This window comes from Oreochromis aureus, linkage group 12 (genome assembly GCF_013358895.1).
Source record: "Oreochromis aureus strain Israel breed Guangdong linkage group 12, ZZ_aureus, whole genome shotgun sequence".
Classification (NCBI taxonomy): Eukaryota; Metazoa; Chordata; class Actinopteri; order Cichliformes; family Cichlidae; genus Oreochromis; species Oreochromis aureus.
In genome coordinates, this window is record NC_052953.1 from 20,732,706 (window position 1) to 20,757,021 (window position 24,316).

At 39.5% G+C, this 24,316-nt stretch overlaps 2 protein-coding genes across 6 annotated transcripts; both read left to right on the forward strand.

The window, feature by feature from the left end:
• The first annotated feature begins 38 nt into the window (after positions 1-38).
• Positions 39-14,820, forward strand: morc2 (MORC family CW-type zinc finger 2). Of its 4 annotated transcripts, XM_039620602.1 has the most exons (29): positions 46-164; positions 554-637; positions 745-899; positions 1,990-2,043; positions 2,158-2,192; positions 2,292-2,360; positions 2,476-2,566; positions 2,657-2,765; positions 4,472-4,631; positions 4,721-4,832; positions 5,370-5,495; positions 5,582-5,661; positions 5,747-5,829; positions 6,089-6,174; positions 6,374-6,514; positions 6,604-6,758; positions 7,077-7,205; positions 7,299-7,404; positions 8,945-9,077; positions 9,203-9,286; positions 10,502-10,753; positions 10,870-11,106; positions 11,627-11,740; positions 12,122-12,179; positions 12,268-12,406; positions 12,503-12,670; positions 12,760-12,853; positions 13,646-13,834; positions 13,936-14,820. In XM_039620602.1, the coding sequence occupies exons 3-29, from the start codon at positions 832-834 to the stop codon at positions 14,002-14,004; spliced, it is 3,141 nt and encodes a 1,046-aa protein (XP_039476536.1). In that variant the 5' UTR covers positions 46-164; positions 554-637; positions 745-831; the 3' UTR covers positions 14,005-14,820. The 4 variants fall into 4 exon arrangements, with proteins under 4 accessions (XP_031611152.1, XP_031611154.1, XP_039476536.1 ...); XM_031755292.2 differs by lacking the exon at positions 554-637 and having other exon boundaries at positions 39-164; XM_031755294.2 differs by lacking the exons at positions 554-637; positions 11,627-11,740 and having other exon boundaries at positions 39-164.
• Positions 14,821-16,219: 1,399 nt separating this feature from the next.
• Positions 16,220-23,933, forward strand: LOC116332419 (acyl-CoA dehydrogenase family member 11-like). 2 transcript variants are annotated; one of them, XM_031755378.2, is made up of 15 exons: positions 16,220-16,308; positions 17,433-17,745; positions 18,301-18,524; positions 18,633-18,732; positions 19,494-19,611; positions 19,827-19,969; positions 20,053-20,205; positions 21,713-21,807; positions 21,910-22,009; positions 22,086-22,226; positions 22,310-22,402; positions 22,481-22,588; positions 22,673-22,844; positions 23,200-23,266; positions 23,392-23,933. In XM_031755378.2, the coding sequence occupies exons 2-15, from the start codon at positions 17,461-17,463 to the stop codon at positions 23,501-23,503; spliced, it is 1,911 nt and encodes a 636-aa protein (XP_031611238.1). In that variant the 5' UTR covers positions 16,220-16,308; positions 17,433-17,460; the 3' UTR covers positions 23,504-23,933. The 2 variants fall into 2 exon arrangements, with proteins under 2 accessions (XP_031611238.1, XP_031611237.1); XM_031755377.2 differs by having other exon boundaries at positions 16,242-16,308; positions 17,317-17,745.
• The last annotated feature ends 383 nt before the right edge of the window (positions 23,934-24,316 follow it).

A 24,316-nucleotide genomic window follows, 5' to 3' on the forward strand; every position in this document is an offset into this window, starting at 1 on the left:
CATAACGTGGTGCCTTCCTATTGTCCAGAGCTATTGGGTGATTATCGAAAAATAGAGGCGGGATTAACGCAGATCAGGGGAAACTAGAGAACCAACCATCGACGTTGATGGTAGTTGGATTCTTCGCGGCCTCGGGGATTGCTTTATGTCAAGGAAAACAAAACGTAACGTTATGAAGTATTTGGACTACCTATATTAGCGTGCAAAGACGCGGTCATCTGAAAACGTCTGGCAGAAAGGAATTGATACGGCTAACGTTAGCTTCATCTTCCCACTGTAAAGCTAGCTAGCTGCCGTTTCCTCATAAACATTCCTGCGCTAATGTCGGCTAGCTGCTAATGTTAGCATGCCGTTAATAACAGTTACAGCAAAACCTCTGAACTGTTGATGTCATGTTCTTAACCAAACATGACTTAGTCATATTTTACAGTAACCCAGCGAGGCAAGGGTCTGACTTCTGCTCAAACGAATGCACGTTAATGTCTTCGTTGCTCAAGCCGTGCCTAAAGACGCTCTTAGCTCTTAATCATAACATTTTGTTGTTCCTCAGCAGGCCTCCCACGTGGTACTTGCTGGTACCTTCACCTGCGGAGTGACTTGTAATTACGCAGGAGTGTCTCCTCTGACTTGTTGTAAAGTAAAAACATTAGCTAATGTCATGTCATTTCCGTTATGTCAGTGAATTGATTGAAGATACTCGCAGGCAAATCAACAGTATTTTTGATCTTTTCTTTCCTTTTTTAGAATGAAAGCTCTGAACTAGGGCTTGGTCCGTCAGCAAGAAGACGAGGTGGTCACCAGGAAGTATCTAGTTAACAATCGTGAGTGACCATGGCCTACTCTAGCTACAGCAACCTGAGCAGGGCTCAGCTCACCTTTGAATACCTGCACACAAATTCGTAAGTACCAACTTTTTTGGAAATAATGTGCCCGTAAGAACTTCACGATACACAGAGTTACAGCTAGTTAGCCTTAAAGATAGAACTTTAGCAACCACCTACACACAATACACTGCACCACTTCACCTCACCTACTTATTTTTGCAAGATGCCCAGCAATGTTTCTATTGATGCTCCCGACAACCCGATAGCTTGTTGAATAGAAAATAAGATATAGTCCAGAAAGACGAGTAGAGCACGTTTCCCTCATTTTGTTACATGTCATTTTATATTTAAAACAACTTTACCTTCCATGAGTAATACTTTCCATTCTGTCTGTATGCATGCACAATTCAAAACCTATGCTGGCGTTTATTTTAATAGCTGATGCTGCTACCGTTCTTTTACTCTTTGTGTTTTTGCTCTTTGTTGTTATGCATTTTCTTTATTGTCACAAGGGGGAAAAATGTTTGCCAGTTTGCCACATCAACGTTATAACAAATTTCTTAGATATAATCAGCTATTTTTATTTTCTGAACTTGACAGTGCCTCTGTGTATAACATGGGGAATTGACAGTGTAGGCTCAGAACGGAGTATAGACACGTTGCAATGAAGCTAAATGTGCTTGCTTCAGTTATTTGTCAAAGAAATCATGTGATATTGGCTGCTTGCAGACATTTATCACTCAGTTTGATCAGTAATGACTCAGAAAAAAAAGACAAGTTTTGTTATATGCTTCTGTGGTATGTCATGTTCAATGTATATGTGGCTTATATTCAAAGTAGGTCGCAGCACCCTTTTCTTCTTCTTTTTGTTATAATGATAATTCATTTTAAGTGGCTAGCTTTCATGTGAACTGTGGATAGTCAGTCCTTGAAGCTGAGCAGATAGTTTTACAGTTAACCAGGAAATGCATGCTTAACTGATAGTTCTTCATTTTATGCTGACACGTGTCAGCAGACTTGAGAAATTACAGTTTTTATAACAGAATAATATTCGTATGTCGACTGTCTGTGCTGTCACCAAGCATCTCCCATGTGTCCTTGTTCTCTAATGAGCTTCCCTTGTCAGTTTTTACTCTATTAATGGAATATTTGGTCTAACTCTTAGGACAACACATGAGTTCTTATTTGGAGCCTTGGCAGAACTTGTGGACAATTCAAGGTACCTGTTATGATTCACAGCACAATTTTTAAATACATTATCGAGTATGGGAAAACTTGCATTAACCTGATATCTTTTTTCTAAAAAATCTCATATATTTTATTTCTTTCACAGAGATGCTAATGCCACACGTATAGACATCTACACAGGTAGACCTCAGAGTAAAATATCCAATTTCATATACTGAAACTTATCCAGTGAGTCATTGTTTTTCATATCTGTCTTTTGACTTCCTGCTTGTGTGACAGAAAAAAAAACAGAGCTGAGGGGTGGCTACATGCTTTGTTTTCTGGATGATGGTACTGGGATGGACCCAAGTAAGTGTGACTAAATGATCAAAGAGCAAATTTAAAGCAAGGTTATTGTTGTTTTTGTAGGCCCATGGTTACGGTTAAGTGTATAATTTGTGTCCTTAAACTGCTTTTTTCTTAGGTGAGACAACCCATGTGATTCAGTTTGGAAAGTCAAACAAACGGTCTCCTGAGTCCACTCAGATTGGCCAGTATGGAAACGGACTGAAATCGTGAGTTGTTTTTCCAGTTCCTGTCTGGTGTTGATTGCGAAGTTGGTACACCGGCATTTCCATATTTACGAAGTTTGTGTGTTTCCACAGGGGCTCTATGCGCATTGGAAAAGACTTTATCTTGTTCACAAAAAAGAACGACACGCTGACTTGCCTCTTCCTGTCGAGGACTTTCCATGAAGAGGAGGGTCTGGATGAGGTCAGTGGTAGTCATGAAATGCTTAGAGACGACTTTTGTTAGATATGCTTTAGCCACTCACCACACATTCATTTCAAAGTGTACTTTGATTATGTGTCGAGATACTCACACCTGTGTGTTCATGCTTGTGTGTGTGTGTGTGTGTGTGTGTGTGTGTGTGTGTTGGTGATGTCCTCCATCGTTAGACGCTTTCAGTCTGTATGAACAGTACTCTGTGCTCTCTGCTCAGTTCAGAAACATGATGAAATTTTACACCAGCCTTACATAAATAATGTCATAAATCCCTTGACAAATACTAAGAATGGAACAAAAACTGACAGCACTGCAAAATGCAAATTGTGTAATATTAAAATTTAGACAACTTCTAAATAAATTTAAAACACCAAAGATTATCAGAGTCATATCAACATCTTGTATCTTATAGCATAAATCAAGGCCTAATGGAAGATTGGAGCAATGGATGAAATGATTGCTAATTGTGGCTCAGTGATACCTTTTTGTACCGGTATATAATTGATTTGGATGTAAAAAAGTGATCTACATTTATGTGAAAAAGAAAGGATACCGTCTTTCATTTGTAAAGTTTTGTGCATCAGAACATAATTAAAAAAAATCAACCGGTCATAAAATTAGCTAAATAAAACCTCAGATGGGCAAAACATGTTCATCTGATATTCAATTAAATTTTATTTATACAGCGCCAAATCACAACAACAGTCGCTTCAAGGCACTTATATGATATGACATTCAACACGTTATATTACACTGTTTAAAAAAAAAAAACTAAGCAAAAATGCAGAAGCAGTGTGTGAGAACTAACTACACTGCAACCAAGGTCAGACCATGAAATCCTCAGAAATTGCAAAAAGAAAAAACCAAGAGCTATATCTCAGATTCTGAGTATGCTAAAGTTCATGACCATACAATTTGACGAAGACAAAATAAGTATGACCTGTTTGAAAGAGATACCAGGACAAAGTTTCCTTTCTCTTAAAACAAAACAAAACAAATAAACATTGCAGCTCAGATTAGATTTGCACAGTTACATCTGAAACCACGAGTATTACGAAACAATGTCATTGGGTTAGATAAGAGTAAAGTGGAGATGTTGGACCATAATACACAGCACCAAATGAAAACCAAATGCAGCATATCAGCACAAAGATCTCATAACTGCGTAGCACAGTGGTGGAGGGGTGATGATTTGGGCTTGTCTTCTAGCAACAGAACCTGAGCGCCTCGGGCTCATTGAGGTGACCTCTGTATACCAAAGTATTCTAGGGTCATCTTTCCAAAAGATAAAGCTTGGTTGAAACCCCGTCGTTTAACACGATATTGATCCCAAGCACGGCAGCAAATCTACAATCAGATGACCAAAAAAAAGAAACAAATCAAAGTGTTGGAAGGGTCCAGTCAAAGTTCAGACCTCAGCCTGATTGAAATGCTGAAAGTTGGCTCTAAAATCGGAGTAGACAGTGCTTCTGCATTTTGCCTTAGTTTTTGTTAAACAAATAAGGGCATGGTGTAATATGTCATAATATGTGTGTAGTTTGTCATTTGGAGATTTATTTACCCAGCATGTTGTAGAATGTAAACAATGTGGCTCTCCAGCAAACTGATTTAAGGTCACATTTGTCAGATTCCAAAACATGTGGAAAGCTAACTGCTCTGGGTTACTTAGGGTTCTCATCCCCCTCCCTCTACAGGTTATAGTGCCTCTTCCTTCCTGGGATCTGAAGACCAAGGAGCCGCTGACTTCTGATCCAGAAAAGTATGCCATAGAGACCGAACTGATCTTCAAATACTCACCTTTTAAAAATGAAAAGCAGCTGATGGAGCAGTTCAACAAAATAGAAGGCAACAGCGGTAAGCATTTAAATGTGCATCACTGTGAAGAGCTGACAAATTGACATGTTGTTACTTACTTTTGGTGTGGTATTTTATATTATCTATAGGAACGCTAGTGATAATCTATAATTTGAAACTGATGGACAATGGAGAACCAGAGCTGGATGTAGAGACAGACCACCAGGACATACTGATGGCTGGGACACCTGCTGAAGGAGTGTAAGTACACTTGTTACTGTTAGTTATGATGTGATTATTATTGTAGCTCACAGATAAACTGATATGATTTTGGTGGTTAATGTGACCAAACACTGATCCCATGTTTTTTTGACTTCAGTATCACAAACCAGTTTAAAATTTCATCAAATGTCCAGCTGGACTCAAGGATGAACTCAAACTTAATGGTGATCAAATTTCGAAATCAAAATGTTTGTAGTGACTTCTCTTCACGAATAATTGCTGATTGTGCTGGGGGTGTTGTTTATCCACAGGGGATAGCAAGGGATCTCTATGGCATTAGCATATGAATTTAAAACATTAATTTAAAATATTAAGTTGAGTTGGGTATCTTTATTGCAAGCTATTAGTGATTCAGCTTTTTATGAGCAATCCCACTTATCGTTTAAGGGTAGAGCCCTGAAGTTTCCACAGATATGGATGCAACTGCAAGTTGACTAGTTGGAGGAGGCAGAAAACCACAAAGCAGTAAAAATAGTTTGACGACAGCATGTCTAATGCACCATTTCTTGTTCACAGGAAGCCAGAGAGAAGATCGTTCAGGGCGTACGCTGCTGTTTTGTACATTGACCCACGCATGAGGATTTTTATCCAGGGTCATAAAGTCAGGACTAAGAGACTTTCGTGCTGTCTTTATAAACCAAGGTAATACAGTAACGCACATATGGACTATCTGTAACTTGTTTATTCCAGTGTTAACACTTTGATTGGACTTTCTGTTTTATTTAAAGGTGTTATAAATACTCATCAACTCGGTTCAAGACCCGTGCTGAACAAGAAGTTAAGAAAGCTGATCATCTTGCAAAGATTGGTGAGATAGTGGGTTATTAATCCTGCTAATTTAAGTTTGCTTTAGCTTTAGTTCATGTGAGAATAATATGTGGTGTATATTTCAGCGGAGGAGAAGGCCAGAGAGGCGGAGAGTAAACGCATGGCTTTGGAGGCCAGATTAGGAGAGGACCTATCAAAAGACTCACGGGTAAGATAAGGAAAACCTTTGGTTAATTGTCAAGTGCAGATGTGTAGTGTTTATGTAAAACGGGTTTTGGGCAAAGCAAGTTTAGTTGTATAGCAACAGTTAATGACAAACACGTCAAAGTGTTTTACATATGTCAAATTATTAAAGAAACAGGGAAATTTAAGAAAAGGTGTACTTTGACATGATTCAGTGGTTGATTCACAACCAAAAAATGATGACATTAAATTTCTTCTTTGTCTCCCTCCTTTTACTCCATCAGGCAATTTTGAGAAAAGTTCAAGATGCAGCCATGATGCTGCGAAGGGATGCTGACATGAAAAAAAGGATTCTTGAAGCCAAACAAAAGTATGATTAACAAAAATGGCAAACCTTATAGATTGTAGGCTGTGAAAATTCTGTTCCTTTGTTTGGCTGGAAATGTATATTAAAAAATGCCTCAAAATAAGATTTATACATAAATTTTTTTTGCCAACCAAATTATTTGGCATCTAAATTTTATGTAAATGTATTTCTTACCAATCTACGTTTCTTCCTTGTTCTTCAGAGCATTAAAGGAGCCCAAGGAGCTGAATTTTATATTTGGAGTGAACATTGAACAGAGGGACCTGGATGGGATGTTTGTGTACAACTGCTCTCGTCTCATTAAGATGTATGAAAAGACTGGTCCTCAACTGGAGGGAGGCATGTAAGTAAAATGCACTAAAAGTGAAAAATGGCAGGAAATGAGCAGGTGATTAAGTTGTAATTTTAAACTATTTGGTTCATGTGTCTTAGGGCATGTGGTGGTGTAGTTGGAGTAGTGGATGTCCCATATTTAGTTCTAGAGCCTACTCACAACAAACAAGACTTTGCGGATGCTAAAGAGTATCGACATTTACTAAAATCCATGGGGGAGCATCTGGCTCAGTACTGGAAGGACACAAACATCGGTAAGCTTCCCTGAAGTTGCTGGATTTCTGTTTATTGCTGCACCTCAAATTCCCAGTTAAAAATACCCCCATACTCCTGGGAGTTTTAAGCATGTTCCATGATTGATAGATTATCCTGCTAGAAAGTTAGACAATTCAGATACAGTTGTAATCACCATTATTGATCTACTGGGCGCTGGAGCTTTAAGGTGATATTGCTGTATTAAGGGTTCCTTCCCTAAATAAAAATACAGCTTTGGTTCAATTTATTTTAATTATAGCAAATGACTTACAACTGTATCAACTGATCTCACATCTGCATCTGTGTTTGTCATACAGCACAGAAAGGCATAGTGAAGTTCTGGGATGAGTTTGGATATCTGTCTGCCAGCTGGTCTGCACCTCCGTCATCAGAGTTGAGATACAAGAGGCGTCGTGCCATGGAGATACCACTTACTATTCAGTGTGGTAAATTGAGCACACACATTTAGAGGACATGCAGTATCTCAGCTTCCTGCAGAAAACTCGCTCTCTGATTATGCTTTTTCTTCTTTTTTTAAGATAAATGTTTAAAGTGGAGAACGCTGCCTTTCCAGATGGATGCAGTGGACAAACGCTACCCAGACAGTTGGGTGTGTCTCATGAACCCTGACAGCACTCAGGACAGGTACTGACACAGTGAGCTTTTTCAGATAACTTAATTTTCTTAACCACGTATCTCACTAAGCAAAACGGTTATCAAGTTTCTAATTAAACTTATTGGTTGTTTTTGATTGCTAAAAAACTGTTTTTAGTATAATTTAGAACAGAGTTACAATGAAATTATACAACTGAATTGTTACTTTATTCAGAAGCAGCAGAAATATTTACAGCAGCACAGTGATAATATGATCTTAGCAACTAAAGCAAATAAAGCTGACATAAAACTACTGAGTGGATGTTATAAAGATCACCTTGTTCTCCACTTAGGAGAGGGCCGTGGTCTTAACAGAAATTGAAGATACTTGGCAAATACAACTAAAGTCCGTTACACACTAAACGTGTTGCGAAAAAGCGACACAAATTCCGAATTTTACGGATCCGAACGTATATACACACTGAATGTGTTGCGTTTTTGTGGAAAATTTGCCCTGAAAAATGGAATTTGGAGAAAGAAAGAAGAAAAAAAAAAAAAGTAGTTATGAAGGAATGATGAGCTGGTCCTGATGTTCCTAAATAGAGATTCTGGGTTCATTCAGTTCTCATGACAAAGCAGCAGCAGGAAAAATATAATGGTTTGATCTAGGAGTGGAAGCTATATTGTGGCTTTCATACATGTGTAAAAGGATGTCAGTGGGGCAATTTGACCTTATGTTGGCAGACCACATCTGAGAAGGCAAAGATATAATTTCAGAGAGCTGATTGACCCCCAGAGCAGCATCTTGCTCTCCGAGGTGAAATTATTATTGTAATTATTATTTACATAACATTGTATATTCAGTACCAGTGCGCAATTTCAGCTATGAGTGCGCTTGATACGAAATGCAGTGATCTGATTGGTGAGATCTATTTATTCAGATTAGAAAAATCGAGCTTGGTTCGGGGGAAAAAAAAAAAAAAAGCCACAAATTTGTCCAGTGAAAAATAGGTGAGTCCGAAAAATATTTTAAACAGACAAAATGTTCAGACGGATTTTATGTGTTAGCCTACAAGCACACAGCTTTTGTTTAGTTTTGTTTTTGTTAAATAGCTTGTTTGTAACACTGTTCATATCATCATATCGCTCATGTCAGCTCATCAACTGTGCCATAGTTGAAGGTACTGATGTCTGATGGTATCCTTCAAATAGCTGATGTTATAAATGACACTTCAGTTATAAGTGTAATATAGCAAGTCTTCAGTGGCTTCACCTTTGCCACAGGTGCCTCTTGTGCCTACAGATGAGGTTGCTGTGCAAAATGTCAGGGAATATTTAGCATACCACTTTTTTTTCTCTCTCAGTTTTTCTAGTAATAAGAAAAACCCTATGCACTGATAGTGCTTAAGAGGAGTTCAAATCCAACCGGAAGTTGGAGATTCTGCAGCAATAAACAAAAAAGCAACAACAAAAGACCTTTGTAATGTATTAGCTGAAGTGCTTATGCCATGAGAAAGTACCTACTAGTGTGGTAATATATTTTGTATGTTCTATATAAATTGTTCATATATTGTTTGGAAATTGTTTTCAGATGTGACGCTCCTGAACAGAAACAGAATCTCCCATCTGGTGTTTTGAAGAAAGATAAGCCAACAGCTGAAGACAAACAAAAAGAGCTTGCAGAGAAAATCAAACAGCAGCAGGAGAAGCTGGAGGCCTTGCAGGTATCCTGTCCAACTCTTGCTGTCTGTGTTTCTGTGTGTGTGTTTGGTTTGTTTTTTATTTTTTAAATCTCTCTGTTTTGTGTCTATCACCACAGTATAAGTATATTCTGTTTGTTCCCTACCAGAAAACCAGCACCATCAAATCTGCGGCAGATGTAAGAAAGCTCCCATTGGAGGTTAGCATGAAACCAACAGAGAGTTCCTCTCAGGTAAAAACAAACAAAAAACTCCCCGTACCGTTCTTCCAATAGTTAACTCTCGGCATGTCGTATATGTATTTCTGATTTTAATATCACTGCACATATGAGGGATAACAGGAAAACTACCAAAGTAGTTGAATGAGATTTGCTATTAAAGGAAAAAACTTAATCATTCACAGGTACATTATATCCAGAAAGTATTCATAGCACCATGTTATAGACTTATTCCAAAATGGATTCAATTCATTTTTTACCTCAAATTTCTACTCAAAATAACCCATAAATACAACGTGAAAAAAGTAAATATTTACAGATTTTGGTTATTGTCTTGTTGAAGCACCTTTGGCAGTAATTACAGCCATAAGACTTTTTGAGTTTGATGCTTCAAGCTTGGTACTCATATCTTTAGGGAGTTTTTTCCATTTTTCTTTGTATAACCTCTCAAGCTCCATCAGGTTGGATGGGGAGCATCAGTACACAGGTATTTTCAGATCCTTTCAGAGATGTTCAATATAGTTTAAGTCTGAGCTCCGGCTGGGCCACTCAAGGACATTCACAGTGTGGTCCTGGAGCCACTGCTTTGTTAGCTTAGTTGTGTGCTTAGAGCCGTTGTCCTGTTGGAAGATGAACCTTCGCCCCAGTCCGAGGTCCAGAGCTCTCTGGAGCAGGTTATCCTCAAGGATTTCTTTTATATCACTGCATTCCCACGACTCTGACTCATCTCCGAGTTTCTCCTGCCAAAAAATATCCACACAGCATGATGCTGCCATCACCATGATTCACTGTAGGGATGGTACTGGCCATCTATACAGCAGTTCCTGGTTTCCTCCTGACATGACACTTGGCATTCAGACCAAAGAGTTCAATCCTTGGTACAGAGATTTTTGAATTTTGTTTCTCATTGCCTGAGAGTCCTCCGGCTGTCTTTTGGTAAACTCCAAACAATTTTGGAATAAAACTGTAACATGACAAAATGTAGAACAAGTGGAATGCTGGGAATACTCTCTGGATGAACTGTGTTTCCTTTTCTATGTAAATATGAACTGAAAATGTAAAAAAGGAGTTTTGTATGTTCAGTCTTAAACAATTTAATTGCACTGTGAAAGGGTCACACTAAAGACAAACACTGCTGTTGATGGTGATCCTTTTTCTTTTTTTTTGTTTAAATGTATTCATTATCATACTCAAATACAAGTTTTGTGTCCTTTCACGTTAACAATTCAGGCAACCAGGTCTTCTGAAAGGTCTGTTGCACGCCCACGCTCCCCACCACTCCCAGCTCACCTCAAAAATGCCCCAAGTGCCCCACCAGGACGTAGTGCTTCTCAGCGGCCCACCCGTACATCGGCCATACCACCAACTCCACCAAAGGTTGAACCATCCAGGTCCAGAGCTGCAGCAAAACCTCCTCCATCTGCAGCAAAACCTGTTCCCAAAGCTACTGCCAAAACACCTCCACCCAGCCGCAGCTCACGGGTACGTTACAGGTTTGATTCAAGAAAAGGTTTTGTTGTGAAAGTATTTCATATGGCTGCATGTACAAATCCTACTGTAAAGCAGTGTAAAATACTGAAAGCTGTCTCCTCACATAGGCATCCGCCAAAGCTTCACCTGCCAAACCAGCAGCTGCTGGACAGCGCAAGAGAATAATAGAGCAGGAGGAGAGTGAGGAAGAAGAAGAAGAAGAGGAGGAGGAAGAAGAAGAAGAAGGCAGCGAGGAGAGTGAAGAAGAACCACAGACAAAAAAATCCAAGATGGCTGCAGCTGCCACTAACCGTGGCAAAGTGGTAGAGAAGGCCCCACCTCCCAAACGTGGAAAGTTGGATGAGGTAAAGAAGAGAGGCAAAAACTGTAGTGCAGATTTGTAACTCTGCTGAAAATGTATTACAGCTCTGAAAAGCAACTGCACATCAAAACAAGATGATTAACCTGGGGTGTGAAATGAGAGCACTAGTAATTCTGCATAAACCTTAATCGTGCGTGTTCAGCGTGCGGCTTGCTCAAAGGACTTTTGCTTTTGCTCGCATTTTCACGCTTTTGCTTTATGAGAAATAAATTTCAGGATGTGGATAAGGTAATGAATGGACTAGGAAGTGATTGTATGCTTAACATTATTATAATATCTGCATTAATTCAGGTTAAGTCTGTCAGTTTTAAATTAATTGGCTGCTTATTGGAGCAAAGCTTTACTCATACTGCTCGCTTACTTTATGGTGTCTGAACACAAAGTAGCTGCAATTAAAGTATCTTAGACTTCTGCTTAAGACACTAAGGGAATATGGACATACCTGGGTGGCCCATCAGGTTGCTGAACCTCCAATCAGAACTGCTTTGCTATTGACCTTGCAGGTTAAAACACACTCTCAACTTGAGAAGAAAGGAGTGTCTGCCCCTACACGGCAGGCACCAACAACACCATGCTCTGCCCCTAAATCCGTTTCTACACACGGGGCTAAAGAAAAGGTAGCTTTATTGGGTCCCCCTCTCTCTTCTACTGTCGAATCAAGCTGGGCTGCCTGCTGCTCTCACAACTTCTAACAATCAACACTTACTTTTTCAGCTCATATATATATATATATATATATATATATATATATATATATATATATATATATATATATATATATATATATATATATATATATATATATATAGTGTAGTGATAAACTAACAGTTCTTTCAAAACAAAACCAATCATTTTATTAATATATAACAGTTTCTTTATAACCACGCATGCCATTCATTTCAACCTCTAACTAAGTTGTTGAAGATTGTATCTAACCTGACTGCCTTTTCAGTGATTTCTCAAACTGTTGTGGTCATATTTTGTTTGTATTTTTACAGGCACCTGATAAATCTCTACAACAGGAACCAGAAAACGACACTAAAAATGCTCAGAAAGGTGAGATGATGGTCCACTCTCTACTGATGTGAATCAAATACAGAACTGGAATATGAGTTTTTTCTATATTTTGCATTTTCTTCTCCAGATAAGGGTCTGCTGGTCGAAGTACGTGTCAATAAGGAGTGGTATACGGGCAAAGTCATTGCTGTTGAGGCGAATAAACAAAGTGTTCGCTGGAAAGTTAAATTTGACTACGTACCTCGGTCCACCCCTAAAGATCGATGGTAAGATGCAGTCTGTGTGAATGTTGCTTTCTGAACATGTTTTGATGACATGGCAGGTGATTCAAATCTTATACATGTATGTATCTCTCTGTAAAGGGTATTTAAGGGTAGCGATGAAGTCCGGCTGATGCGACCACCATCTCCAATCTCTCAGACACCTGACACCCAGCAGGAGACCGAGAAGGGTCCGGCACCCATGGAGCCAGACACTACTCAGCCAGGAACCAGCCGAGAGGTGACCGACAGCCTGGTCACCATGTTGAGGTGAGCTGGTTACAATGTTGTTATCATTCTTTATTGAAGTCTTGTAACTCTCATAACTGCTGTGTTTACTGTGCTCTTGATGTTTCTAGAACAATGCTGCGTTACTTCTTTCCTCCTGCTTTTCGGATCCCAAAGGACGATGTTAATAGCATGACAGCCGAGGAGCTGGTTGCCTTTCCTTTGGTGAGATAATAAAAGCTTTATTTATAGATCAACTTCTTGCCTATCTTGTGACGGATAAGCAAAAGCAGAATGCTAAATTTAAGCACAAAGTTGCAAGAAAAAAGAAGCTTAAATAGCACGGCAAAAAGGAATATGAATGTGAATGGTTGTCTGTTTCTGTGTTCACCGTACCTCTCGCCCTATGGCAGCTGGGATCATGTGCTTGTTGTATCAGTCTTGTGTGATGAAGAAAGAGTGAAAGTAGAACTGTCGATTTACCGGTTGATCTGTTCCCACCAAGTTTCAAATTGATGGAGGTCACTGTAAATGAATTGCCATCTTTGGGAACCCAAAATATCTGCTCAGTCTACTTACCTACCACCATCTTTGACACTTGAGCCAGACTTTTTCACACCTCATCAGTGTCCACAAGTCTGGGTCATGATGGAGAAATTACATTGTAGTGAAAATGATCTTCCGCTGCAGTGTGCAGGGTTCCGGTGCAGCTTTGGAATGCCTCTGTGTTCCACAAGAACAGCTGGAGGAGTTGGCCAGGGAGTTAGGTTTGGTCATCTCTGCTTAGTTTGCTGGATAACTGCCAGAAAATAGGTGGATAATAGTTTGATCTTTTAGTGTGAGATGAAACTACATGGAAAAAAACCTGTTAAATAACAAGATAGTTATTTAACAATGGCAATAGTGCATAAATGAACATTGAAATTATAAGTGAAGATGTTAACGGCTGTGCTTACTTGCCAATTCTGTCGAATTCTCCCACTGATTTGTTTTTGTTTTTTTTCCTCATGCATGTAGAAAGAGTATTTCCAGCAGTATGAATCAGGCCTCCAGTCATTATGTAATTCATACCAGAGCAGAGCTGATGCCAGGGCCAAAGCTGTGGAGGAGAAAAACAACAACACTGAGCTCAAACTAAAGGAGGCAGACGAGAAATTACAGAAACTCCGAACAAACATTGTGGCCCTTCTGCAGAAAGTACAAGAGGTAACACTTCTTAATCTGTGCTCCTCAATCATGTGCACATTGTTGATAAACCCCACCTTTGCAGAAAGTGAGTGATTATCGTGCCTTTTTTCCTCCCACAGGATATTGACATAAACACGGATGATGAACTTGACGCTTACATAGAAGACCTCCTTACAAAGGGTGACTAAAGAAGAGAAAAATCAAATGAAAGATGTGAACATTAACAGACTGGTCATCATTTCAAGTCTCCACGGACCCACTCTCATGTGTGAATATTTGGGGTTGTTTTCATTAATCCCTCCATGTGTTGAATCAGTTTGTAACCAGTTTGTATTTTTAGGTTCTCACTGTCGATTGCCTCTGGGCCTGTGGTTTTACTTTGTCCCTTTTTATTACCCTCTTACATCTGTTAATCTGTTTAAAACATGCTATCCTGGTTGAGCTGTTAAATAATTTGTATGTTTATTGCGACGTATGCTCTTTTATATAGTCAACTGTTGTTGTGACAAACTACATTTCTTCATTTTGGTCCATTGTCAGGTGACATTTTCACACTAAAGACTTGGGCTTAACTGGTCTCTGTTCTGTACTGCAGCCTGTAGTTAAACAGTTATTTTTATTTTTGTACACTAAAAACGCATCAGTGTTCTTCAACCTGGACAGAAAACCAGGTTCATCTTTTACGTTTGGGAGATGTGCCCCATCCATAAACAGGAGCTACATACTGGGTTATATCAGTACATTTATTATTCCTTTAAATTCCTTCTTCATTTAACCTTTGACTGTTCTGTGTTCATTTTGGGAAGGAAAAAAATGGTTAACTGCTGAATTGTTTAATAATTATTCAGTGCCTGTGTCCTTCTTTTTGAACAGATTTTTAACCCATCATGGAAATGTTTTATTAAACGGTGCATGCTTTCAGTCTTTATGTTCTCGTTGGAACAAAGGATACTGTATTTTTGACAAACCTTTACTTAGAACAATAAAACTGGTTCAGCAACACATTACGTTGGTCAGTATGTGGTGTATAATAAAGTATTCGTTCTGGGGAAATTTACATTTGGGCTTAAGTAAATTATAGTGTCACAGGAAGGGATTTCTGTCACCATGACAGTAAATATTGTTGAATTTAGTTTTGTTAGTGGTGCTTAGAGCCCTGTGTTCTGTGGATTATCTTTATCTTTACAAACAACCCATTTTCAATCCGTTTTTTCTACTCTTGGATCTATTTTATATCAATGAGACATGAAACACAAGGTTTAAACGGCAGAGGGAAACCGTGAGGGAAAACCAATCAGGAGTAGGTTGGCCTTGTGGTCCTAGAGTAACAAACTTTATTGTGCTGGAAATGTCCTCAGTAGGTCAACTTTTTGGTTTGATAAGGGAGACAGTTGTAGTCTAAATTCTGAAACAAACGGAACAACTGATGTTAGCTTTATTGGAATTAGGAATAGCACTGGACAAACTCAATATTTTTCATGTTGCTTGGCATCAGTTTTCCCAATAATCTGTCCTGTGTCATCTAAGTAATGAAGAACACCACGGGATACTTACAAGTCTGTCCAGCTCCACAGTGGAGGGACTGGTGTCAAGCCAGCCTCCAATTCCAGCATTGCAGTCAAGCCAGCCTCCAGTTTATTTTCTGTTCCCTGTGTATTCAAAGTAATACGGGAATGGATGTGGAAACCGGATTTCAAAATAAAAGCCAACTTCGAGTGAATTATCAGATATTTTAAGAACATAATAACAAATAATTTAGGCTTGTTCACTATTAGCGCCCTGTCAATATCAAGGCCATCTTATTTTGGATTTCAAAGTAAAAGCCCTGTGAACTTTGATTTTTGAACTACTCTTTCAATGACTTCAGAATGCTCTTAAAAGCAAAAGTCATATTTCCAAAGAGTAGTTGCATTTTGTATCAACACTATCCACCCACAGCAATTAGAAATTGCCCATATTTGACCGACTCTTTTAATGATTTCAAAATGCTCTAAAATGGAAAATTGCTGTTTCCACAGGGTAATTCCACTTTAGATCAACAGTATACAACCCCACAGTGATACCATATCAATATCAAGTCATTCTGATGTTGCCTTCCAAAATAAAAGCCTTTTCAAATTGTCCATAATTGACCTAACTTTCAGTGATTTCAAAATGCTCTAAAATGGAAAATTGCTGTTTCCACAGGGTAATTCCACTTTAGATCAACAGTATACAACCCCACAGTGATACCATATCAATATCAAGTTATTCTGATGTTGCCTTCCAAAATAAAGGCCTTTTCAAATTGTCCATAATTGACCTAACTTTCAGTGATTTCAAAATGCTTTGCCTTGATAGATTGTTTGTCATCTGTGTGGTCGCGTGCTGTTTCTGTCGCTGCTGCAGCAGCAGGGGGTGCTACTTGAACCTTTATACAAGGAGAGACTTTTATTTTGAAAACGAAACTTAAGTCGCCGCCGTGAAAGTGAACGCAGCTGGGAAAACGTTTGGTAAGATGACTGCTGTCAGCTATATCTTTGATATTTGGGAAGCTTTTACGTTTCATTTAAAACTAATTAAGCGTTGTCTGTGTAAGCTTGGCCGTGAATAAAGCGCTCACAGCTTTGTTGAACGTCATTGCTAACTGCTGTGTTGTTGTCGGGTTGGAGTGCGAAGAGTACGCGTTATGATAAAGGGTTTCAAGAAGAGGATAGCAAGTATATGCCTCTGTTTAATATTTCAATATTTAAATAATATAAAGGAAACCCTCGAATACAAGCGGTAAAATAATATCTGCACAAAGGCAACAACGCAATCAGATGAACTTTGACACATTTTTTGGTTGTCAATCTTCTCCATGGTCTGCAAGCCAGCTAGATAATTTTACATAAAGAAATAAGTATCAGCAATGGAAAAACAAAGAAGCTAATCCTATCCGGAATCAGTAAATCAGTAAAATGCACCTGATTTCTAAGTAATAAATAAAAAACAAATATACTGAAGTTGTTCAGCTGAATGCACCTCCCTGTTCTGCCCCGGAAGGACCAGGGGTGGTGCTAAAGGGCACTGGGGTGGCACTGCCCAGAGCGTGCCGTTATCCTCTTTAATGCTTCAATACAACTTGTCCTTTCCATTACTTTATTGTTTTAAAGCAACTATTTGATCTTAAATATTATTACATGCCGTGGATGCTACTGGTTTACATATTAATGGAAAATAATGATTTAATTTGAAAGATGGACCCCTCTTGTACCTCACATTAGTTTGGTCCACTACTGTCCGCTTACTTTGCAAACTCTAAACAAAGGATGTGTGAGAACCCCTTATTTATATCTAAAAATAAAACACATTAACAGTTTTATCCAGATTCATTTTTATTAGCTTGTTACCTCACTTCTTGTGCTTCAGTGTGGCTGCCATATTGTCATTACTGTATTTCCGGATGGATGTCTATGGAGAAGGAGGTCTGTGCAAGTTAAAATTATTATAACTCACTTTTTTTTTCTGATCCCAACTAGTTCTTGGACGCCACTCACCAGCCCCGTGCCAGCCCATTAAAAAATAACTGAAACATCCCTGCCTTTATCTAAATGTCACTGGTCCCTGCTCTAATGGCTTTGTGTTGACTCCCTAGTCAGACCTCAGACTGAAGGTATTGGGCCATGTCAGTGTCCTCAGCCCTCTTGAGCCGACGTGTAGCTGGAGGCTCCTCCAGGTTGTGGTGTGTCGTTCCTTCACCTCGACCACTGATCCATGTCAGATCAGCCACTGTAGCTGAGCCAGGCAGAAGAAGATCTAATGAAGAACAGCTGTGGGAGGCAGCAGGCTACCTGCCATTCACCCGAGCCAGGATAGGATCTTTCTTTCAGGAAAACCCAGTGCTGAAGAACCCGTTTGTAGAAGATGCCTTGCTCAGAGGATATCTGAAGAGACACATACCCCAGGAGGTGAGCAGGGATTACATGTTTTACCCAAGAAAGGGTGTCATACTACCAGTTTTAGAGGAAGAGCAACAGGCCCATTAAATAACAATGTCCATATTAGGTGTATATTACTATATTATATATTATGTGGGGGGGGGTTTGTTGTTTTTTATTGTGCTCACAACTTGTTTTCTTTTTGAAAGAAGTGTTGAGTATATGCACAGTGTTACATATGTATTGCATATTTTTCCTTACGTTTTGTTGCACCAGCACGAAGTCATTTTATAAAAAGCAATAAGAATTTAACTTTGGTCTTTGTTACTATTAAAAAGCCAGGGAGGAGCTGTCCTATCAGGTAAACAGGCTGTTTCATAAGGTCTGCGATATATTGTGTGTAATAATAATATCATTTTATTTATAGGCACCTTTAAAGACCCTCAAGGTCACCATACATTAGTACAAAATTTATTAAAATATATATATATATATATATATATATATATATATATATATATATATATATATATATATATATATATATATATATATATATATGTGTGTGTATAAATTTGTCCACAGGCGATTCTCTCAGACTTGTGTGCATTTGGAGAACACGTGGCAAAGGAGGTGGATGGCTGGGGTAGAGAGTGTGAGGTCAACCCTCCGCGGTTGATGCACTTTGATCCCTGGGGTCGCCGAGTGGACCACATTGTGACCTCCCATGCTTGGAAACGCATGAAAGACCTGTCAGCGCAGGAAGGACTCGTTGCCATTGGCTATGAGAGGTCATTTGGGGAGTGGAGGTTAGAAGGCTGTTGCACTTCCTTTTTTCGGTTCAGCTCATGTGTCTTATTTCACTTCAATAATGTGTTTTTGTCATCTTCCAAAAAGTGTATGTATGTGTTTCCTAGTCGTGTGTACCAGATGAGCAAGCTGTACCTTTTCTCTCCCTCATCTGGCCTCTATACCTGTCCTCTTGCTATGACCGACGGAGCTGCAAAAGTTATCCAGGTGTGTTTAAAGAAGTGAATAACATGACTAATACAGTGTCCTGTAAGCCAAACTGATTAGAAAAACAGAACAAGTAATGGGATTTACCTCCTAGGAAGTGACTACAGTAATCTAATCATTTAAAACTGAATTAAGTGAATATTGTAACCAATGTAGTTTAAAACATTGACTTTTTAAGAATATAAATTCATCGTATTCCCATCCGTCAAACGCTACAGACCATTTCATGCTCAGACTAAAGGCTCAGAGACAGTTTCATCTCAAAAGTTATACAAGCACTTAATCAGTCCATCAAGTCACCCCAGTAAAATTGCTTTAACTGGCTGAGGAACCACATAATCATAGCCATATCTGGAACAGTTTGCACTATATGCATTTTGCAACCTATTTCCTTTTATATTGTATATTTGTATTATCTTTTATTGTGTTATTTATCTCTTTTATAGGGAGATAATGTTTCTGCTTTTTATTTTCCTGTTTGTGTTAAGGAGAATTTGCCTTCCAATCAGTTTGCACTGTGTACATTGATAATATTAATAAAAAATGTAAAATATGCCAGCTTTTGTTTAAAACAGCAACATGTACTTGAAGGAACTGTATATTAGATATTATTAGATTGCTGAACAAACTTAATGCAACTCTAGATTTTGCAGTAATGGCTTTATAGTAGTGAATGTAAACATATTTTTGACCTGCTTGACCCCAGTTCTGTTTTTCCTTGTAAGCACAGTGAATGATTGTTTGCATTTGTGTATGAGAAGTCCTTAGGTGTTTCGCGGCCAGTAGAAGACGCCTACAGTCGTTTGACCACCCGCCATCCAGAACGCTTCTGGACATCCGGACAGTGGATGACAGAGAGACAGGGAGGCTCTGATGTGGGTAAGTAGTGGCAAATTGTTTTCTGCATTTATCAGTCCCAGCTTCAATCTGTAAATTAAGAGCTGCAGTACAACAGTGTTGTAATTGTGGTTTTAAAAGGATGAGATATCTGTAAAGGAGATTCTTTGTTTACATACTTTTTTTTTTTTTCGCTTTGTCATGCAGAACAAGAGTAACTGTTGAAATGCTTCATGAGTTGTTTTCATTGTCCTCAGCCAGCGGCACTGAGACGGTGGCTGTTCCACAAACAGATGGTTCCTACAAGCTCCACGGCTTCAAGTGGTTCACGTCTGCTACGGACGCAGACATGACTCTGACGCTGGCCAGAGTGCAGGACAAAACGGGAGCAACCATACCAGTACTGCTGACATCAGTCACAAAGCATTGTCATTGACTCGCAGAGTGATATACGGTAACTGACTGCTGTTCTCTGTCCCACAGGGTAGCAAAGGTTTGTCTCTCTTCTACGCGGAGGTGAGTCGAGATGAGGATGGCCAACTGAGGGGTATTGAGGTTCAGCGACTGAAGGACAAGCTGGGGACACGACAAATGCCGACTGCTGAGCTGCTGCTGGACGGCCTGCCAGCGCACAGGGTCAGTTACACACGCAGGGTCATTGGTTATAACAATTTATTGATAAACTATAGGCTTTGTCTCCTATCTGTGCAGATACGAGCAATTGCTTACACAATAACACACAAAAAAACAAGTTATGTGCAGCAATGATAAACAGAACCATTCCTGCATTTGTGTGCTAGGTGGAAAAATTCACAGTGATTTTATTTGCCACTCCTCCATAACAAAGAAGTACGCACTGTGCTTTGTAAAAACACAGATCAACTTTTGTAGCACTTCTGACTTAACCTGCCGAATCCTCAGAAACTTGTTGAGATGTGCAACTCATGCAAGTGCCAGCTGCTTGCAGTTCCAACGGCAGCACTCGGGCAGGTAGCATTCAGTCAGCATGAGATAATGAGCTGTGAATGGCTGCCACTAAATTAATATGAGGGAATCACTTAAAGCAAAACAAGCTCAGAAAAAAAAAGTAAATCAAAACAAGAAGTGGAGATCTGCATTAGTTGTTGGTAAGAACAGATTAATTTTTTCCTTTTACTACTTTGCCTCTAAAGTAGCATTGACTTGTCTCTGGCTCTTCTCCAGCCGTCAGGATGTTGGCTGTAAATTCTTTGATTCATGTAAGCCTCTTTGGATCAGGCTTGCTCCCGTGCAACCTGTGGATACCAATTTAGATTGGGGAGTCGGGATTTTTGAGGTGGTGTTAATCCCTCGGATTCTTTGTTGTGCTTCTCGTGTAGGTTTCTGACTAGCGTTTGCAGTGCGGTGGGGGGCATTAAGGAACAGGCATGGTTGCGTGTCTGTCCTACACAGAGCTTTGTGTTCAGTCACTTACATGTTGCAGTTGTTTACTGTCAGCAGGAGGCAGTGTGACCAATATGTGGAACAGCTGGCCTGTTCTTGGTGTTGTTGGTCCTTCAGCTAGCTGCAGGGAAGGCCAAAGTTACAACATAAAGAAAGCTGAAGTGAAACTGAGTGTTAAAAATAAGTCCACTGCAAACAATGACTGTGCTTCTCCTGCTGTTTTCTTTTGGTTGACTTATCATTAATGTTTGCTTCCTTTCCTGTTCAGGTCCACTTTTTAACAGCTCAGAATTGGACTCACTCATAGTGCTATCTGTGTCAAGCTCATTATCTTGGCCTTTTTGGACTGCAACACAAGCACAGCTGTGTAGCGAGCATACACAGAAGACTTCACTATAGCCAAATACTTATGCACGGGGGACACGAGTGTGGTACCACAAATCCCGCATTACCCTGCTGGGGGAGAATTTTTACGGAAATTTGTCACAGTGTGAGCATTAATTACACTTTTGCCATATAACACATGGTTATATGGCAAACGTGTAATTAATCACTGTGAGGGAAATCATCCAAGATTTTTTTTTAAAGGTATGGACATTTTCAGGCAGTTTATGGTCCACTCCACCAACCTTCACTGTTAGAGAAACAAGGCAAGCCATGTTCTTTGTAATTTTTTTTCTATAATATGTCCAAATCTTTGACAACTTGTTTTCCACAACAGCTCTCAGAGGAGGGGAGAGGTGTGGCCTCCATAGCTAACATGCTGACCATAACCAGGATCCACAACAGCGTCTCTGCAGCAGCCGCTATGAGAAGGCAGGACACCGCTCATACTACCACACTTGAATCTGTGCTGATTTCTTAAAGCACAGCATGAGTAAGCTGGTTAAACATTTGTGTAACTGTATGTCTTCACAGGGTGCTCCAGTTAGCTCGTGACTATGCCACTCGGCGCACTGCCTTTGGAAAGCTTCTTAAAGACCACCCACTGCACATGCAGACTCTTGCTAGAATGGAGGTAAGCTGGCAGGGGGTGAACAAACTCCACAGTGTTTTCTGTCATGCTTCAGGACACATGCTTCTCACACCTACAGGTAGAGTCTCGAGGGGCCTTTCTTCTGGTGATGGATGTGTGTCGTCTGTTGGGCAGAGAAGAAAGTGGAGTGGCAACCGAACACGATGCTCACCTTCTCCGGCTGCTCACTCCGGTCGTCAAACTGTACACTGGGAAGCAGGTGAACAGTTTGTGTGAATGCTAGCATTAGCGCTATTTGGCTGTTTTGATTGTCTGATTGTGTCAGTGTTGTGTTTGTCTCAGGCCGTGGCTGTGGTGTCGGAGGGTTTGGAAAGCTTTGGTGGCCAGGGATACATCGAGGATACCGGCTTGCCTGGAATACTCCGTGATGCACAGGTGAGTTCGATACCAGAGGTGTGATAGCTTGAGATTTACAAAAAGAGTGAAAGACTAATTTATCTCTTCCTCTTCCAGGTTTTGAGCATATGGGAAGGTACCACAAATGTTTTGTCTTTGGATGTGCTGCGGTGTGTGGCTCGTAGTTCAGGGATGGTTCTTCATGCCTACTTCAGCCATACCAAGGTCAAAGCAAGTTCAATGAAAAAATCTTCTCTGTGACTGAGCAGAACAAAAATGTGAAGTGCTCTTGTTTTTCTTGTTTTATAGTCACTGCTGGCAGGCGCCTCTGGCGTTTCCTTATTGGCCCCAGCTGTGAATGCAGTGGGCGGAGCTCTTTGCGAGCTGGAAGAGTTTGTTCAGGTAGCAGCAACCAAAGCACCCAGCTACCTGGAGCTAGCAGCAAGAGACCTGGCATACAGCCTGGCTCGCATCTACACAGGTGTATACCACACACACACACACACACACACACACACACGTCAGAGCTGCAACTATGAGTTAATTTACAGGTTAGCTGATCAACATAAAAATAATTTTAAATAATTTTAAGCATAAGTCAGATATTCACTAAAATGTTTGCTCTTCGACTGTTTTCTGCTTTTTTTCAGCTTTTTGACTAAATGATTAACTAAATCAGCATTTTGAAAACATAAGCTTAAGCTGACATCTTTCAGTCTAACAAACCTAAGTCAGTAATTTAATCAGTCAGCTGTACTGTTATCTCGGCCAAACATTCAAACAATAAACGCATTTATCTCTATGCACCTTGTTATCATTCCCAACTCTGTTATCAGGAGCCCTTCTTATTGATCATGCATGTTGGAAAGGAGCTTCTCCATCTGACACCTATGCAGCTCTCAGGTAAAAAAGAAAAAAGAAAAAAAGAAAAATGTATATTTGCAGTTGTCTAAAATATTTTTTAAAAATGCACTATAATTTTGTTACTATTTATCATTATTTTTTATCACTATTTTTTTATTTCCCAGGTGGTGCGAACAGGACTTGTGTCCTGTGGCACGGAACCAGAGAAGAGGTCACTATGATTCCAACACTTCACTTGATGCTGCTTTAGTCTTTGACCAGTCGATACAAGGCTGAAGAATCACTGAGTCACTGCTGACCCCCACGGTCTGTCTGAGTGACAAACAGATTTATTGTCTGCTATATTGTTGTTTGTGTTTTTGTGGATGACTGAAATCATGTATCAGTCTTGAATAAGCATGTAAATAAAATGGAGAATGGGTTGTTACCTCAGTATCAGAGTAAATACTGGACAGTAATTTGAAATGTAAATTCCCACAGTTAAATGTAGTTTTTTAAATAAAGGCAAATGATCAGCAGCCCAGAGATTAACTTCAGATAGGTCATAAGCAAGAAAGGCCCTGACTGACCAGGTTCATACACACTGCCTTACTGTACTGCTGGAAAACCTGCACATACATATTGATATGTAAACTTTAAAACAGTAAAAACGTTGCAGTTTTAACGCCATTTGATATTTATTAAACTGTAGTGACTTTAACTGTGAGTTTACTGAGTCACTGTGTTTTTTATTTTAAAAAATGAACATTGCTACCATGTGATACACAGCAAAATCATAAAATAAACACCTAAACAATATCCCACCCCACGCGCCCTTTTAAAATATGTTGATATATCGAGGTGGGAGTATGTGCAAAAAAATTTTTTTTCTAATAGCAATAAATACGTTTTACTCAGAAACAGTTGAGTATTGTTGCACTTTTTCCTGTACATTTTTGTTGTTGCAAATTTAGATGTTAAATATGATTTTTGCAAACAGGAAGGTATGTCAGACATTGAAAAACTAAGGCAACCCGAAACAATAAGACGGAATAGAAAACCGATCGTTGTGCTGTCTGATCTATTGCTTAGCTAAAACAAGCATTGTGT

Coding starts and splice junctions, on each gene's coding strand:
- morc2 (XM_031755292.2), top strand. CDS start 832: ATGGCCTACTCTAGCTACAGCAACCTGAGCAGGGCTCAGCTCACCTTT. Junction 7,206..7,298: donor ACCACTTACTATTCAGTGTG/GTAAATTGAGCA, acceptor TCTTTTTTTAAG/ATAAATGTTTAAAGTGGAGA. Junction 9,078..9,202: donor AGAAGCTGGAGGCCTTGCAG/GTATCCTGTCCA, acceptor GTTCCCTACCAG/AAAACCAGCACCATCAAATC.
- LOC116332419 (XM_031755378.2), top strand. CDS start 17,461: ATGTCAGTGTCCTCAGCCCTCTTGAGCCGACGTGTAGCTGGAGGCTCC. Junction 17,746..18,300: donor AGAGACACATACCCCAGGAG/GTGAGCAGGGAT, acceptor ATTTGTCCACAG/GCGATTCTCTCAGACTTGTG. Junction 21,808..21,909: donor GCAGCAGCCGCTATGAGAAG/GCAGGACACCGC, acceptor ATGTCTTCACAG/GGTGCTCCAGTTAGCTCGTG.